This window comes from Mytilus edulis, chromosome 10, assembly GCF_963676685.1.
Source record: "Mytilus edulis chromosome 10, xbMytEdul2.2, whole genome shotgun sequence".
Lineage (NCBI taxonomy): Eukaryota > Metazoa > Mollusca > Bivalvia > Mytilida > Mytilidae > Mytilus > Mytilus edulis.
In genome coordinates, this window is record NC_092353.1 from 53,605,615 (window position 1) to 53,624,985 (window position 19,371).

The window sequence follows — 19,371 nt, forward strand, 5'->3', positions numbered from 1 at the left end:
ATGAGTGCCAATGAGACAGTCTCAATCAAAGTAAAAATGCATATATATTAAACAAGTATAGGTCTAGGTACGGCACGAATCGACCCACACCGAACAGCAAGCTAAATGGTAAATAAAATTTCCAGTGTAGAACAACTCATACAGGAAAACCAACAGTATTATCTATAAAAAAAAAACATGAAAAAGGAAACGCATATAAACCATACCAACAAGCAACAACCATGGAACAAAAGGCTTTTGCCCTGGACAGGCTCTTAACATGCAATCAGTTTAAATGTTTGACCAGGTGCCAAATATTATCCATACCTGACACAGTAGTGTAACATTACAACACAAAAGACACACTATATAAATATCAATTGCTATTGTTTAACTCTACTAAAAAGACATTTAAACAGAAACAAGTCAAAATACACTTAAAGAATACGTGTGATCTATTAACACAATAAAGATACAATATTAAAACGTAGAGTCTACATGATATAAACGTTACACATAGCATACATGCGGCCCACGGTAAGACATGAAGGGCAATGTATTTCTTCATTTTTCCTAAGTGTTTATGGTATTCCTACCAGAGTGATAAAAGATGAGTATACGCAGGTCTATTATTAACATGTGCGTTGCACGCGTATTGAACATATGATAAGTATATATTTAGACTGCGATAGAAAAAAAATATACTATTACTAATGCATGTTGTATCAACATTGTGAGTATGTATATGTATCTTATTGTTGCGATACTGGTATACAAGATGGATAAAGTTGATGTATGATGTATATTTCAGAATGATGTCTTTCAAATATAAATAAACTTTGTAAACTCTTATCTTGTTGAAAGTTGAATGTCTATAAATAATTATAATCGCTACGCATTTCCTCATAACGAATTAGGGTTTATCTAATATAACAAATGAAAAAGTTATCTAATTATTCTAAAACAATCAAAATCAAATCGGAAACACATGACTCTGCTAAGTACATGCTTTTTAGTCATTGATTCAAAATAATCAATAAATGCTGGTCTTTAGTTACATTTGCTTACTAATTGCATTTTAAAACTATGTATGCTTACTCTTGACACATTGGTTTAAACCTTCGACAAAACCGATTTAAAATGAAAGATTAAGGTTTGAATGAAAGACATTAAAGCAAAACAAGAATTTAGTCTGTTGAAAGCATAATGTTCGATCAAGAAAATAATTGGTTAAAAGAGGTTTTCGGATTACATTGATTTCCCATGAAGTTTCCAGTTATTAAAATATTCACGACTTTGTACATTTCCTTAACCTATTAGAAATAATCCTATATATTAATTCTTGAACAAGTTGGAAGTCTGTTTAATCGATTTGGAACTGTATGATGTTTGAAATTTTTATACATTTATTTCTTATTTGATAGGTTTTCAATGAAATACAGAAAAGGGAAATTATACTAAACTTTATAATTAAGTATCATTCCCTTAACAAGGGAAAAAAATAAACTTTGTAACACAGAGCATCATTTGGCATGAATTCAATTGCAAAAAAGGCAGCTGCTACTCATGATACTATTAATGTGAGATTGAGACATACTAATGCATATTCGTGCGTGCATGTGAAATAATGATTGAATGACACATATTGTGTTCTTTCTTGCAAACCATAAATTGTGTGCCTACACTTATCTTCACACCTAACATAAAAACTTTTATGAAAAGTACAAGATTAGGATAACCAATACATGATATCTATAGCTCTTTGGGCTGTGGGCGTTTTGGTGAACTGTGACGATATTTTCTCTTTAAGTTTTGTTTGTACCATATCTTGTTCATACGTTCATGATTCGTACGTGATTCGTGATCTCACCGGTTCCCTCTAATAAGAACTATCGCCCATAATGTACAATGTATGCATTGTTAGTTTCACAGATGAGGTTGAAGGTTTGAACGATCTTTAATATAGCTATGCTTCTTTTGCCGCTGTTGCTTTGCCGGGGCATTGCAACGGAGATTATTCATATCAACACATTAACTATCTGTTGGCCTAATTATCTGATGAAAAGACCCTCAACTCTTCATACACGACACAAATATACATCAATATAAAACGTTATGCGATAAATAATGGAACAACTCGCAACATGTATTACTAGTTATGCTTTTGATTGAATATGTTTTAAAAATCAATAAATAAACATAAAAATAAATTAATATAAATATAAACATTTTTAAGGTATTTAAACCTTTTAAATTGAACACTGAATATATAATTTGTGTATGCTACAAAATGTCATTCTGTGTATTATTAAGTTTTTCATATATGTACAACTTCCTTATTCATTAGGAAATTCCTAAATACACCTGGTACCATTGACATGAAAGTTAAAGTAAGTACACTATTCCTTATTTAATTATAATTTTCGGAAAAATGGTTTAACATTGGTGTTTCAGTTATAAATTATTGTACCAAAAGCCATATTGATCTCAACAATACAAATCCATGATTAGATACGTCTTAAGACTGAAACGCATAAAAATTGTTTTTCGTACTAAATTATAGCACATACATTTATCGTTAATATTTTTTGACAGTTTTGTTGGAGATGCGAAAAGAACGTTTTTTCGAAGAGGCATATGCTTATACAGAGGTCCAAATCCAAAGTATTTCTATTGTGAAAAGTATTATCTGCATCACATTGTATTATCACCATATAACGTATGCAGTAATCAATCCATTCAAAACATTATAAAGAAAATTTAAAAGTCTCCCATCAATATATTAAACTGTTAAACGTAATAAGGGTTATCATATATTAGATTTATTGCAACCATCATACATTTTAACTAGTTAATCAAACCATGCAAAATGTCAAAAAATTGGAACCTACGTGTTCATAAAGGAAAGTAAATTACAACAAACAAACAAAACACACAAAAAAAAACGCGACTCAACATTGTACTTCTTTGTAGGAATGAGATATATTTACCGGAAATGTTTCTTTATACTGCTGGCCAGCTGTTGCATTTGTTCAAGCAATGCATGTCCGACTTCTTGTTATTGTCAAGCTGTGTCAGAGGGAGGAAATGTAGACTGTAACACAAAGGGACTAAATATAGTGCCAACAAATATTCCAACTTATGTTAAGAAACTGTAAGTTTTAAAATGAAATTGCTAAATTGTACTATTTAGATTCGTATTAAATCATTAAAATAAGGTACATATTATTTAAATCGTTATTCAGGTTGACAGTAACATCTACTTTAAATGAAATTGATTGTTTTGAGAGAAAAAAACAAAGTTTAAACAATTATTTTATTAAAACATGTTTTACATATCATGCATACAGGAAGAAAATTTTCTGTATAAGAAGTAAACAATTATAGGTTAAAGTGCAACTGAAATTGTCATGTGCTTTATCCTTTGAGTAATTTATATTGAATGCACAGTATGCCAAGACAAAATTGTTCTGTAGTTGGTAATATCAAAGTAGGAATATACTGAAACCAATAAATGATTGCCCTTCGTTACAAAAATAGTAACAAAATGAAAGGAAAATGATCATTCTCATTCCATCTTAAGATCATGTCATAGATTTGAGAATAGAAAATTCATTTCTTATTTTCTTTCGATACTGTTTGGTCCACACTATATCATAGCGATTAAAAAAACTTTCCTATTGAATGCAATTATTTGATAATAAAAAATCGAAATACGATCTGTCGCATTATTTTTAACACAGATACACCAAACAACTAAGCCGTGTGCATGAATAGCTGATTATACATAATTTTAAGTTCAAATATGTTTCAGGTATCTGTTTAGTAACAGCATTTAAATGCTGAACAAGGATTCTTTCTCAGGCTTGATATCATTGAATGAATTGTGAGTACATTGCAAAACACAGACATCAATTGGAAAGCAAAACGATTGATTAATACTGGTTAAACAGTGCATTCAATATTACATGAAATATCCCACAGGAAAAAATCCGAAACGATTTTCCGAATGACTCAAATGTGCAAGAGGATAACATACGTTTTTCTTGTAAATGTATTATTTTTATCTTAAACGGTCGTTTTGATTCTTACAACGTCTGAAAAGTCTAAAAAATAAATAATTAAGTTTTGTTCAGCCTATCATGTATTTCTATGTCATACTTAACGACTGCTGTAAATATAGTACCGTTTAGACAGTTGCATAGTAATCAATACAGTCCTGTTGATAAGCTAATCATATAATTTGCGTATGTTTTATGTGTACTAAATGGCCTGAAAAGAGACTGATCTCATCTCAATTGACTGCAAGTAATTGAAATACAGTCCTGAATTTACTGGCGTTGATTAGTCTGAAAATTAACTAAAAATCTGGACATTATTTATTGCTTTATTGTTTAGTATTTTAGCTTTAACTTTGAACTTTTCGAAAAACTAAGGATTTTCTTATCCCAGGCATAGATTATTTGGCACAACTGTTTGGAAATTTGGATCCGCAATGCTCTTCAACTTTGTACCTGTTTGGACTAATTTGTTTTATATGAGCGTCACACATCAGTCTTATAAAGACGAAACGCGCGTTTGGCGTACTACATTATAATCCTGGTACCTGTGATAACTATTAGGAACTGTGAAGATCAAAATGACCGTTTCCGACCAGATTGGTGATTGTATCTGTTTACAAATAATCAGGGTGTACTCCATAATTGATTTTTGCAGCCGATAATAACTTTGATATATATTATCGGAGACAATTTTTGTTAATGTAAATTGTTTGTTTGAAGTTGTCAAGGGTTAAAAGGTTCAATCAAGGACACGTAACATCGAACAACCCCTTTTCCCGATAGCCTAAGTTTGTAATTGTAAGATGGTTTAAACAACTTAACCTTCAAAAACTTACCATTTTGCACATAAACCTTAGAAAAAAATTCACAATAACACTGGACAATGAAGAAAAAAATATATTAACAATAAACCCTAAAATGAAACAAAAAGCGACCCGCCATTCATTTTGATTCATATGTGTTACAACTTTTCTGAAATCTCTTCACAACAACTTATTTTAATCGTCTGTCATTCTGAGAGAGTAGGACGCAAACATCATCATCATCTGACTATTCGAAGAACCGTTTTGCTACTCAATGAAGATTATGTTATAGTTGTAACTCTTGTTACAATTTAGGAATTCCCCTAGTCTGATATATTTCAGTATTTGTTTAATGTTTTAGTTTACCTTAAAGCACTTAAAACAACCACATGTAAGATAGGAGACAACACCGCCAAATGAAATAGTTCATACAGAATAACAACTGTACTTATTTTCGAACGAATTTTTAAAAGTTGATATGATTTGTTGACCATGTGTTATAATCAATTGTTATAACTAAGTCAACAATTAAAACAGAATGCATAACTGACTATGTCTTCTAACTCATTCAGTAGTAATATGTTATAGAGTTGTAATACCACCAGTTCATAATACATGACATCCGGTTTCATACTAAAAAGGGTCGAACCCAAAAAATCCCTTGATTTTGACAGTTGAAGGAAACTCATGCTATATAACAAAGCAGAAAAGAATTCTTGGTCATAACGATATATTGTGGGTTGATAACAAGTACAGTTCTATTTTATTTGCTATTATTGTGAAATATGTAAGAAACTTCAGGTGACATGATTATTAAATCTTATAAAAATGAAAATGTGGTTGGTTAACTTCCTGTGCTCGCTATTATCTTATACATGTATGCAATTAAATGATGTGTGAAGTTTTGAATGTAGTATTGGACAGGATAAAACTTATCTCATACTAAGTATTTCTTTATTTGAACCCACGATAAAATCTGCATAATATTTAGAAAGGTTCTAATAGAACAAAGACTAATTGGGGGAAATATATGGTTATCAAACTACAAGCTTCAAAACTGGCTTCATAGGCATGCCGTAGCATATGTGCATGCTGTAGACATGATACATTTGTATCAGCACATTTTTCAGAGAAAAAAAAAACAGAAATAAAAATGAAGACTCTGTATAACAAAACTACTTACACTTCAAAGGATGTGAAGAGTACTCTGCATCTGATAAGGGAAAATATTTTAAGGCAAGGATTTATAGATTTTCAAAAAATGATTATAAAAATGAATGAATGATATACCTGTTCAGTCGACTGTAAATAGTTATAATTTCAGACAACCAGTTTTTATAAAAGCAGCTGATACTAGTATTAAGGCAAACATAAATCAATCAGTTATATCGAATCAATAAGGAAAAGGTGTTGTGCAAAAACAAGAAGAAAATGATATGAACTTGAGTTGATTGATTTTACATTTTATATTGCACTTATCTTGTACTTATATTTGTTTATTTTTTATATCTATAATTGCTTATTTCAGTTATTCATAACGGTTACTGTAAATTTTAGTTACTTATAACAGTTACTGTATATTTCTGTTATTTATAACAGTCACTGTATATTTCAGATAATCATAACAGTTACTGTATATTTCAGATATTTATACAGTAATTCAATAAAAGACGTCAACAGAGAAGTGTTTTCTGACCTAACGAATTTGGAAATATTGTAGGTCTTTATAAAACATTCAAATTATAATTGCACAAAAACATTTCTGCTAATTTTGAATTGAATGTGGCGGAACCTTAAAACTTTAAGGAGAAAATAATGGCTGCAGATTTTTTGTCATACCGTGGCATTTTTTAAAGAGATAAACGATACAAAGGTAGTATTTGAATATCTGTTAGTCCAAATAAATTGAAGATGCCATGGACAAAAATAAAGAAAGAAAGGACAAGAAACACTACTGTAACTAAGAAATCTAAACACCTCGTTACAAGAATTCCAACCAAAACAAAGAGTGAACACTGGTGATCCAGCAAGTTATGCAGTTCCCGCATGACATCACGCAATAGTCGCGTTGCATATATCACGCTAAATATCTTATTAAAACCACTCACCAGGCATGTGATACTGTTTGATTGTTATTGTATCATTTCTCTCTAGAAATTAATGAACATCCGCTAGATCTCGATAAACTTCTCATATATCATATCTTTAATTAATTTTTTTTTCTTACATTTTTCTCTGTATTCCATAAATACACACAGGACAAGGATAAATGCAAACAATTAAAAATACATACGCAAGCTAGCATTCATTTCTTCATACATTTATATAAAGTTTGTGAATATACAAAGTAGACTTAATGCATAGCTATATCCGATTATAGACATACACTAAGAAGTTATAGGTTAAGCTTCAACCAGACATTAACCAAATGTCACATAAAACGAATTATAAAAATCATCATATTGCGTTCTTTGATAAATTATACTTATGTTTAACACGTTAAAATGAAGCTAAAAATCGCATATAGAGTACTGGATACATAATATAGAATTATCTAATAGTCGGATTTGACTTTTATTTAATATACTAGATAAATGGACTTAATAATTCAAGTATACAACTAATGATACATGAAATATTAAATAGCAAATAGCAAAAACGATACATAACATTTCATTCGTGGACAAAGACTATCCGTGACGGCTGTTCACATGTTTTATTCTTGGTTCTAATATATAATGTGCTGTCACGCAAAACTAGCATATTATCTATAAAAAAGTTACAGACGGACACATATTAAAGTAGATCATAAGTATAGACTTTTTGAGACAGAATTTTCTTATAATTTGCCAAAATGAAAATTTAACTAGTATGCTTTTTTCAAAAATATTATAAAAAGGATGTGTCATCGTGCTATTTTTCAAGCTAATAGTCGTTGAAAATTGACTAAATTTGGTTAGACTGGTCATGAAAAAACACATTTTTGTGCATAAAAAAAAAATCTATGAGACAGAATTTTGAAAAATAAACTGTGAGAAGCTAGGTCTTATCATCTGTTATAAGAAAAAAAAAGAAAATGGTGTCACCGAACTTTTTTGCTTGCTACAAGTAAAAATTTTAAAATATCTCTATTAGTCCAGTTTATTTTTTTTTACTAAAGCAGTTATATCCCCTTAAATGGCTCATTTGAATTAATGATTCTAAAAACGAAACAAAATGATATTTGTTTAAATACTTTGAATAATACAACAAATCACCAAGTTTTCTTTATATAAATAAACAGTCTAATCATTAAATTGCAAATCTGTCTCCAAATTTGCAGATTTGGGCTATAACTAGACAAATTTTGTTCTGTGATTGTACAATCCAAGATGGCGGTATACCGTCAATCTACCTTAATCGTTCGTTTACGAATGTACAGTCAGGATACACAACAATTCACTTCTTTGTTTCTCTTTTTTTATTGTTTGACACCAATTAACAGATTTGTCTCGAGTAATACTACTTCCATTTTAAAGAAGAAATATGTTCTTTTTCAGACAGTTAGGTGATAATGTGATTGGAAACCTTGACAGTAGTTTCTTTGAAAACTTAGATAAATTAACAAATTTGTAAGTATTTTCCCTCCGGGTATAAACACGGACTGTTGTAGTATGTTTATTGATTTTTAAAGCAAACTGACTATTTTACTTCGTTCGTACATAGTGTGAATCTTTTATCCTCCTGCAATCACCCATTTTTGTACAACTAATATGTTTACAAACAAATATAGCTTTACTTCAAAACGTTAACCATATCATGATGTGCAGAGATAAACTTATATATGCACATTCTTTTTCTTTAAATGAACATACTTTTTTAATATATTCAAACATGAGGCAGCTACGATGTCCCATACTATACAAATATATTATCTTGGTATCATGTTCTATTTAGTTTTAAAAGGTACTAGGCTTATGATTAAATACGCCAGACAGTTTTGCAAACAGTAATGTAAAAAAAACGTGTTGTGTTCACCTACAACACTTGATATTGTAAGTAAAACAAACGTTTAAGCTGAAGTTTACACGCGAACAGTTTGTACATGTATCATCGGAAAATATAAACGGTGTGTATGCTCGCATAAATAGAAAAGAGAGAAGAGAGAACACCTCACCGATTATAAGTTGTTTTTTTTTTTCATTTTGAAAAACACTACAGATGATTAAATTAACAAATATATCTTATAATTCGAATATATTATAACAATGAAAATATTTAAACACAAGAAAGGACAAAAAAATTGACCAAAGACGGACAAATAATCTAAATATATCACACTATTTTAACTATGGGATGTTTTATTAACCATGCTTCTCTGCTCTATTGAATTGCAGGCATTTACAACAAAACAATATAACAACGCTCCCAGTAAATGTTTTCTCAAACCTGAAGTCGTTGCAAGTTCTGTAAGTATATAAGCATGATAAATAATTGATCAAATCAGTAAGTCTATTTTGCCATATAAGAAATTGATGAGTCTATTCATCTGAGATTATAAGATGCTAGTACTAATATGATTTTGAAAGAACCAAAGATTCTAAATATCTTCAACAACTAAGTCGAAATAGTTTTTTGTACATATTATAAGACAGGTAGTCATCGATTTTAAGTAGGAAGAAAAATATTAATATTATAATAGGTGAGAGGTTAAGAATGATGCCAATATGATATAGATTTATGATTTATTGATTGTTGGTGTTTAAAAACCACTTTTAAGCGCCACTTTTAGGCTATTTCGTTACGGTCAGTTTTTATAGGTGGAATTGCCTGGAGAGAACCATCGACTTTCGATAAGATTAAGATTGAAATCGAGTGCACCCACACGAGCGGGGTTCGATCTCACAACCTCAGTGTTGACTGGCTAGTGATTACAATAATAGAACTTCTTAGACCACTCGGTCTCAGAGGCCCCTATAAATGTATGTATTTAACTTTTATTTTACAAGGGATGATATATTGGTAAATAAGTTTCACAAGGATAATATCATGATAACCAAACATTTATATTTTTTTTAAATTAATTTTTATTTTCAAAACACATATTTTCAGATACCTATATGAAAATTCCATACAGGAATATGATACAGATGTGTTCAAGGGTCTTCATCAGCTTCGGGAATTGTAAGTGACAATACATATAGAATACTAGTAGTATGCAATATCAACGTCAGCTACATTAAAATGACTATATAGCGTTTTTATAAATTAACTTTTAACCACACTTTGAATTGTTAAAACTTACAAGGAGTTTCTTCCCTTATTACCTTAGCTGTATAAACACAAATGTTTGGTACCTCAATACTTGTCGATTTCATTTGACATTTTAACAAATTCTATTTGAGTGTAACTGTAGAGTCTATTGTACATGTTGTTGACAAAACACGCGTTAGTCGTATTAAGTTATTAGCCTGGTATCTTTGAAGACAAATCGTACACTTTCTTTGCTTGTACATTTTAACGATATTTAATCTAGATGTAATATCCCATAATGATACACTCACATTAAGTCTAAAGCGCATTAAATAGAATAGTTAATACTGATGGTGTTACTCTATTGACATTTTACTTGTTAATGGTTGAGTTACAATTGTCTTTTGCTAAACGGAAAATACTGTACTGGGAAAATACAATGATTTCAAATACATTACTCTAAATGTACAGTAAGGTTTATTTCTAGCAAATACGAGACAGTCAGAATAATGTGACATATAACTTATTCTCGATTAGTTCTACCCAGAGCTTCCATACGTTGCACACTTTCAACATCCTAGGTTATGATTGTCCAAAACTGTGTTAAGGATACGTTCAATGGTAGAAATTCAAAAACTTGTTTTTAAAGGGAACAGTTCCTATTTATGCATGTTATGTACATTCGGTCACTTCCCTTGATAATTATTAACACACTAGATCAAAGATACGTTGCATAAAATGTGGTCACCAGACGAGCGTTCAAGTACAGAAAACTCTTTAGTGGCACTCTGTAATTATAGTTTGAAGACCAATGCAAAAACAAAGTTGTAGCGTAATATCTAAATGCTAAGTATTAAGTCGTGCCTGTATTAAATTGCAACCAATTGTCCTTGACACCCCAAACAACTAGCGCTTTCTACTAAAGACGAAACGAGCTCCTGTCTTATAAAACTATAAGATTGATTTATTTGTTGAGTGTTTCTTTTTTATAAACACACGAACAATAAAACTGCTTGTGAAACGTTATTTCATATATAAACTGGTAAGATAAGATAAGAAAACTTTATTTTGGTTCGCCATATGTTAAAATAGAGTAACATAAATAATAAGAAGCCCAAGAATTATCTGCAGGCAGAACAGCGACATTTCAAAACGTTCCAGGACTGAACAAGACTTTAAAAAGTTGATAGTTTTTTTTTATACAAAACTATAACTGTTGACAGTTAAGTAATGGCTATATTTGATCGTGTTCTCTTTTCAGATATCTTCAAAATAATAGGATATCAAACCTAACGACCAATGTTTTCGTCGACCTTCAATTGATGGAGATATTGTGAGTAGATGACAGTTACAGTCAGTCAGATAATTGCTACATGTCCTAGGAACGTAAATGATGAATTAAAACATTTCTTATCTTAATATATTTTTCTCCTACTAAATATATTGACATAGATGTACGACTTAAAACTAACATCTAAAAAAACATGATGATTTTAACTTTTAATTGTCATTTTCCCCATTCAACGATACCATTTTTATGAGAGATGACTTTTGTACAAATTACACAGGCGAAAAATAGGGTCTGTGTCATTTTGGTCTTTTGTGAATAGTTGTCTCATTGGCAATTATACCACATCTTCTTTTTTATATTATTTACAATTTTTAGGGTCATAAGCCCTTTCTTTGAAATTGAGTGAAAACTAACTGAATTATTCCATGTCACGTGATACTGTATTACACAATATAATTTATATAATATATGTAAGGTATAATTATAATCATTGTTGTTCGTGTGTTTCTTTGTCAATTGTGTTCTCCAATTTATTTATATTGTAGTCCTGTGGTGTTGAGTTGTCATTTTAATGTTATATTTCACATGGCTTTAAAAGGGGAGGTTTGGCATGCCACAAAACCAGGTTCAACCCACCATTTTTTTCCTTTAAAAATGTCCTGTACCAAATCAGGAATATGGCCATTGTTATATTATAGTTCGTTTCTGTGTGTGTTACAATTTAACGTTGCGTCGTTTGTTTTCTCTTATTTTTTAGTGTAAATTGACATTGCGATAAGACGTGTCACGGTACTTGTCTATCCCAAATTCATGTATTTGGTTTCGATGTTATATTTGTTATTTTCGTGGGATTTTGTCTGATGCTTGGTCCGTTTCTTTGTGTGTTACATTGTAGTGTTGTGTCGTTGTTCTCCTCTTATATTTAATGCGCTTCCCTCAGTTTTAGTTTGTTACCCCGATTTTGTTTTTTGTCCATGAATTTATGAGTTTGAACAGCGCTATACTACTGTTGCCTTTATTTATTTATTTTATCATTTATTTTGAAATATTTAACTTTGTCTAGGGACGTTTCACAAAACCAATTACAGAGTCTACCATCAACTGTATTTTCGAACCTCATATCGTTACGAATCTTGTAAGTATCATATTTTATATTGAATGCGTATGGTTGAAATTTATGTCGTTGTAATATTTCATTTAGCAAAGAATAAACAGTTCTAAACGTTACTTATTTTTAAGACATGATTAACCACATTAGACAATCTTAACAAATAACAAACAAAGCAAAAGTACTAGTGCCGCGATAAATAATAATTTGAAATATTATTGAACAAGATATACAACCTTCAAATTTAGCATATAACCTTCAAATTTACAAAGAATAAAAAAACTTGCTTAAATGAATCACATGTTGCAAAGGGTAAATGAAGGGTAAAAAACTTGCACAGGTTCGTCTTTACAATATCATGAATATGTCATTTTATATGTGTTCATGTATCAATAACACTGTAAAGGAAGATAACTTCAATTCAATGTTCAATAGTTATTCAGTTTCAATTACAACCGTATTTTATAGTATCTACAATTTAGCAATACAAATTTTTTCAATTTGGTTTTCACCTTCTGTTCAAATTTCAAAACGGCATCAAATATTTGTCCCACGTACATTCTAGATAAACAAGAATTAAATACTGTTAAAACCGACATTTACAGTATTTCATATTATGATGAACCCATAGCATCATACTATCTATATTGTCAAATATTCTTTAACGTTATTTCAGATACATTTACAGTAACTTTATAACAACAATAAGTGAACATACATTTTGGAATCTGGATAACCTTGAACAAATGTATGTATAAAAGTGTACATAGCTTGTGTTATAATATAAGGACATTTTGTTACACAGTTCACAAAATAAATAATTTCCGTACAAATAACTATATACACATATCCCGGACTATAGATAAGAAATACATAACCAAATATTGTTCACCTTCTGAATGTCGTACAAGACTTAACGGACAAACAAAATACATCCGGAACGTTGTTTTATTTAATACCCAATTAAGAGTTTATCAATGTGAGGTGTGCTTATATTCAGAAAAATATATATATCTAGATTAAATGGATTATTACGCAATCAAAAAAACGAAAGCTAGCTGATAAAAAATAACATTGTGTTCAAACTGTTTTCGGGATTAAGCTTTACAATAAAGTTGAAACAGTGCAGCTAAATTATCTGTTTTTGTAGGAGGTTTAGCTCGCTATATAATACCACGTTTAATTCTCAATTTTCTACATCAGGAAATTCATGTTCAAAGTCAGGCATATGATAATTATTTCCATTCGTTTGATGATGTCTTTGAGCATTTGCAATTTGCAATTTGTTATAAGACCTACAGTTTTCAATTTACCTTGTAGTTCGGTATTCTTGTTATTTAACATTTAGTTGACTTTTTTTTCGTCTGAAATGATATAAATCGCAGTTTGAAATATCTCAAATAATATAGTTCTACGTGAAATATATATTTATGTGCAATAAAATCGTATTAATGCCATCGTTTTAATGCATTGTTTTCTTTTTGATTAAGAGATATCTATGACAACAAAATATCAACAATTGAAAATACCTCATTTGGAGATCTTCCAGCTCTGACAAAAATGTATGTAATATTAAAATAAAGGCATCTAGATTTACTGCTTATTCCTTTTAAACTTTATACCTTATACATTTTTGGAGTTTCGTGGTTGCTTGATTTATATTTCAAAAGGTTATTGTAATATTCAATTGATGTTTGCCTGTGAAGTAAACATAACGATCTATCGGTGGAGTAGGGTCTCTTCTTAGTTCCTATTTTATTGTGCTATTTTGCTTGCATTTACATGTAAAATAAAATATTCATTCTACTGATGGTTGTGACAAGGATTTTACACGAAACTTCAGCTTGCGTTGTATGCTTTTCGAGTTGACTAATAAATTTTGAGAACTTTTCGACCTCTTTCCCTTTAAAATTTGTTATTCACTTTAGCAAGAAAATATTTAGATAAAAAATTTATGTTGAAAAACCTAAAAACGGTTTTATTGATAATAGTTTATATAAAATCTAATATCGTCAAAGTACAATATAGTCGTTATCATTGAATAATTTGCACTGTAAAACAAGCATTTTTTGTTTTTAACTGGCTACATACACCTTATCGCTATTTGTCCGCCATTGCTGGAAATCACACAGGTTCCCGTAAAATTTTGACGTCATAAAACAAAATGTCTGACGCCACAATGGAAAAGTGATTGTTGTTGACGTCAAAAGTTCAAGCGGACGGGTCAGCCGGGAATAGCGATAAGGTGTATTTTTGTGGTTGTTTTGATACAAAGACCACATCTTTTCCTTTGAACCTAGAAATGAACCTATAAAAGCAAATTGTAAATTTGACCATACAATATAAGAACGTCAGTTTCATACAGTGTATTTAAAAAAAAAATTTGATATGATTGAAATGAGACAACTCTTAACAAGAGATTAAATAACACAAAAATTAACAACCATTGGTCACCGTATTGCTTGAAACAGTGATCAAAGCTGTGTATACTAAATATAAATGTTGCATTTTTCATTACAGTCAATTGCATTATAACTTGATCACCTGTGATTGTTATGTACGGTGGTTTCGTGATTGGTTACTATCACGACCTACCTTAGGAACAGCTTATGCCACATGCAAAACTTCTGGAATATATATAACAGATGTGACTGATGATACTTTTGAAGAATGCAACGGTAAAATTTATTAAAGATTTTCGAAAGGTTCCTGGTTCGATCCCTGTTCCGGGTAGGAAAACTTCAGGAACTGATATTCGGTTCTGCTTTGACATAGTTTGCAAGTATTGTCTTATTAAAAGAGAGACAAGTAAAAGACACCCTTATAGATATCGAAAAAGAGCAGACCAATGCCGCTACAAGCATCACTTGTACTCGCAAAGAGGAAAGTGATCAATATAAGTTGCCATAACGTGTTTCCTAATCCACTATCAATAAATATGTTAGAAGATTTTCGCTGATGTGGTTTTTTCACAAGCTTTTAGTAGACTAGTATATATATTAAAAAATCCACAAATAACGCAACTGCATACGAAAAAAATATCGTTTAGTGTCCTTATTATAGCAACACATGCCATTGAAATTAAGTCAGAAATGTTTCTCTCTAAATTTTGCATATATTTCTCATCGTCTCCTATTTGCTTTCAACTCCATTTTATAAAACTTTCAATAAGATCTATAAAACAGTATGTAAATAAATGAAGAAAAGTAAAGTATATGTCAGCAGACAAGACTGTGATAGTATTACCTTGTAAAAGCAAGAGGTTTCAGAATATCGTCTCAAACGTACCGAAGACCAGCTATAATTTTAAGATCATTCAGAACTAATCACGATAAATTAAACATGTGAGAGAGAGATATGCATATATATCGTAACAAAAGTAAATCATGAAAGATATCAGGCTTATAAATGTGAATGCAGAACGCTTTGTTTAGTGACGAAAAACCCATCAGTGACGCTTGAATTAAAAAAAAAAACGTTTACAAGCCAAATCAAGTTTAACGTCCCACAAAACACTGAATGATTAACAAGAAAGAAAAAACACATACGAAAATTTTAACCTTCATGGGATATCTTCGCGTATGGTAGATGAATATATAACAAAATTGCATTGCTAATAAGGAAGAACAACACAAGGACATATGGTAGACATGCATAGTTAACTTCAATAGTGATATAACGGATCAAACGTTTACGGATGAGACAATAACAAGTATGTCTGAACTCAAAGCAAAATGTTATTGATATACTTAATTTAATAAATTGTAGGTAAAAAGCCTTGCCCAAGTGGATGGACTGGTCAAAATTGTGATGTAGGTAAGTTGAAAAAAATACTTTTATTAACAATTGCATGCACATGATTTGCATGAAATAGCAAAAATTGTTCAAGGTCAACCTTGTTTAAGACAGATAAAGCATTCGTCACTTTGGTTTCATTCTCTTTATAAAAAATATCTTATCAAAACTGTCAGATCTTATTTGTGTAAGAATAAGAAGATTGGTATGATTGTGAATGAGACAACAATCAACCAAAGTTCATGCATTTTCATAACTACCATAAATATAAATTGCTAAAAGGTCGAACTGCTTATAAGGTTTTCATCGTATAATTTTAGATATTGAGCCTCCAAATATGTTTGATTGTCCAGCCAATATGACTGTTTTCACGTCAGAATTGACAAAGACTGTAGAATGGTCTGTACCGGAGTTTATCGATCCAAACAATGAATCTTTGGAGGTGTTCAAAAATTATCAAGAAGCAAAATGGACTTTTCCTTGGGGGGATTTTAATGTCAGTTATTGAGCACTGAAGCCATCCAATGGTCTTCGTACAGAATGTTTGTTTGAGATAAGAGTGAGACGTAAGTAGACCGATTTTGATGAGTCTTGTTTCTGTTTTATATCTTTTTAACTTAACCTTTACTTGATCGCAAAGTTGTATACGATATAGAGTATATGTATGTTCTTTATGGTACTATCATCGAGAATAAAAATGATGGTGACCTTATTGTCACTAATGAGTCTTTTGAAGACGAAACGTGTATCTGCAGTGCGAAAATTGCGTCTTCACGTCTAAGTTAAACCATTGTGGTGACGTTAGTCTACTCATTTATCGTGGATTCTTTTTCTAAAATCAACGCTTCTTTAATCTGTCGCTGAATTGATTCACCATTTTATATTTTTATGTTTCCTTTGTGTGCCTAATTACATTAAGTTTGAATTGACTAATTTACTGATTTCTGTTCACTAATGGAATTCTTTTAAAAACTTACCTATAGCTTTTGTAATTTCTATATGCCTTCACTGGGAATCGAACCCGTTCATGAATTCTGTAACGTGTTTCTGACATCAACATACCGACGGAACCTGTGGGCTACAAATCGGTTACGACTTAAATATCTAATTTATACATATAAATGAATATATGATATACATCGGTACAACAGACACACAGGACTTGTACCTTTATATATACATGATACGGCAAACGTATATTATGAATTGATAGCCACGAGGTTTCATGGTTAAGGTAGTAAATAATTTAAGGTACGGACTTGCTTGTTTGGGTTCGAATTCTATTTGCTGTCCCTTTTCTCTAGTTTTCTAGTTTTTGTTCTTGTTTTGTATGTTATTGTGGATATTTTGTGTAATAAAAGCGAGTTTGATCGTTTATAGTCAAATTATTGTTGGTTATTCAACATGTTCAACATGTTTGAAACAAAAATGACTACATTATATTTGCCCATTTTTGTTTTATAGTATATAATATAATATGATTTCATCTGTTTTACGACATAATTTTACAACTGTTTATTCGTAAATTTCTATGCTAGCAAATCGTGACGTTCCTAGAATAAAGCTTTTTGTTAGAAATTTCGGAAACATACTTATTATATGCACTTTATATATGTTCTTTGTCGGGTTTTGTTCCCTTTGACACATTCTCCATTTCCATTTTCAATTCTAATAGAAATAAGTTCGAATATATCTTATTTTGCCAAAAAACAGATAACATTCAGATGCCTTATAGTATGATGATCTTTAAGGGTAGACGTGTTGTGTTATAAAACATTTGTATGTTTCAACCATTGGATTGTGATATTTAATTTATTGTAATGGATCATTTGACACGATTACATGATTATTTAAACTCAATAACAATACTTTCTAATTAAGAATATGCGTTTATTTTTAAAAGGCATTAACACAATAGTTTAAGTGATAGATACAATGGATAAGCGTTCATTCATGAAAAACAAAACATTCGCCCTCCGGACTCATGGTTTCTTTTTCAAGAATCAACGCTTATCAATTGTATCTATATCACATAAATAATATCTATTACTATTGGGCGTATTTGATGGATTAATTTCTTAAATTGTTTGAATTTGGAAGTCAGTTATTTTTTTCGTGTGGTATACATGCTTAAAATAGTTAAACTGCTGGATCCCAACAATTGTCAAATTAACCACCTGTTACACGTCTTATTGGGTCGCCTATCCTATTTTGTCAAACTATTGGAACTATCAACTACTCTCTCACAAGTGAGAGATTAAGCTTGCTATTAAACCAATTTTAATTTTTCTTTTTTTTCGGAAAATGTCTGTACCACGTCACAAATATAGGAGTTGTTAGCCATTGTTCCATTGATGTATGACGTTTGATTTTGTCAATTTCTGACGGACGTTCTTTTTCAGATTTTTTCTTAGAGCTGAGGATTTTTGTTTTCCTTTTTTATGATATCATTAAATGATATCGCAAGTTTACATGTTCAGATGACTGAGTCAGAATACTATTTTTTGTTTATTCGTATTACAGTATTTAGTAATTATGTCGGCCTCTCATATTGCCATATGCTTTTATTTTTAAGCATATACCTGTAATAATATTGGTGCTCCGATCAATGGTGCTATTCTTTGTAACAACTGGAGAAAGGATTTTGGCCAGTTTTGTATTCATTTATGTCAGGAATCATATACAGTTGGTAGAGGAATAAATCCAAATAATATCTATGTATGTGGAGCTTCTGGATCATGGCTTCCAGGTTCTGACAGTCCAGATTGTAACGGTAGGTGAACTTGTGTACATTATTTAAAGGAAAATAAGAATTGTTCACTAGGATATTTAGCCTTTGGAAAAAAAAATTGGCAATGATCAGAATATTTACTATAAAAAGACGATAAATATTTTTAAAAAGCTTTATAACTCTGCATTGTTTAAACATAAACTAGACGATAGAAATGTGAAGTTATATCAAATATAAAAACAAGTAATAATTTAAAACGAGTAAATCATAAACATGATAAACATAAACAATGATACATATGCTATAAAACCTAACTAACTATTTTCATGATTCCTAATGATTACATGAATATTTTTTAAGCTTGTCAAAGT

At 30.4% G+C, this 19,371-nt stretch overlaps 1 protein-coding gene across 2 annotated transcripts in view; it reads left to right on the forward strand.

Moving 5' to 3' along the window:
* The first annotated feature begins 2,251 nt into the window (after positions 1-2,251).
* The window catches only part of LOC139491479 (leucine-rich repeat-containing G-protein coupled receptor 4-like), a 29,513-nt gene continuing 12,393 nt past the window's right edge, over positions 2,252-19,371 (forward strand). For both annotated transcript variants that reach the window (XM_071279193.1, XM_071279194.1), the window contains exons 1-14: positions 2,252-2,369; positions 2,953-3,133; positions 6,488-6,559; positions 8,383-8,454; positions 9,220-9,291; positions 9,935-10,006; positions 11,337-11,408; positions 12,430-12,501; positions 13,151-13,222; positions 13,965-14,036; positions 14,995-15,152; positions 16,243-16,290; positions 16,590-16,835; positions 18,845-19,042. In XM_071279193.1, coding sequence (XP_071135294.1) covers positions 2,955-3,133; positions 6,488-6,559; positions 8,383-8,454; positions 9,220-9,291; positions 9,935-10,006; positions 11,337-11,408; positions 12,430-12,501; positions 13,151-13,222; positions 13,965-14,036; positions 14,995-15,152; positions 16,243-16,290; positions 16,590-16,777 — 1,149 coding nt within the window. In that variant the 5' untranslated portion in view covers positions 2,252-2,369; positions 2,953-2,954 and the 3' untranslated portion in view covers positions 16,778-16,835; positions 18,845-19,042. The remainder of the gene's footprint in view (positions 2,370-2,952; positions 3,134-6,487; positions 6,560-8,382; positions 8,455-9,219; positions 9,292-9,934; positions 10,007-11,336; positions 11,409-12,429; positions 12,502-13,150; positions 13,223-13,964; positions 14,037-14,994; positions 15,153-16,242; positions 16,291-16,589; positions 16,836-18,844; positions 19,043-19,371) is intronic.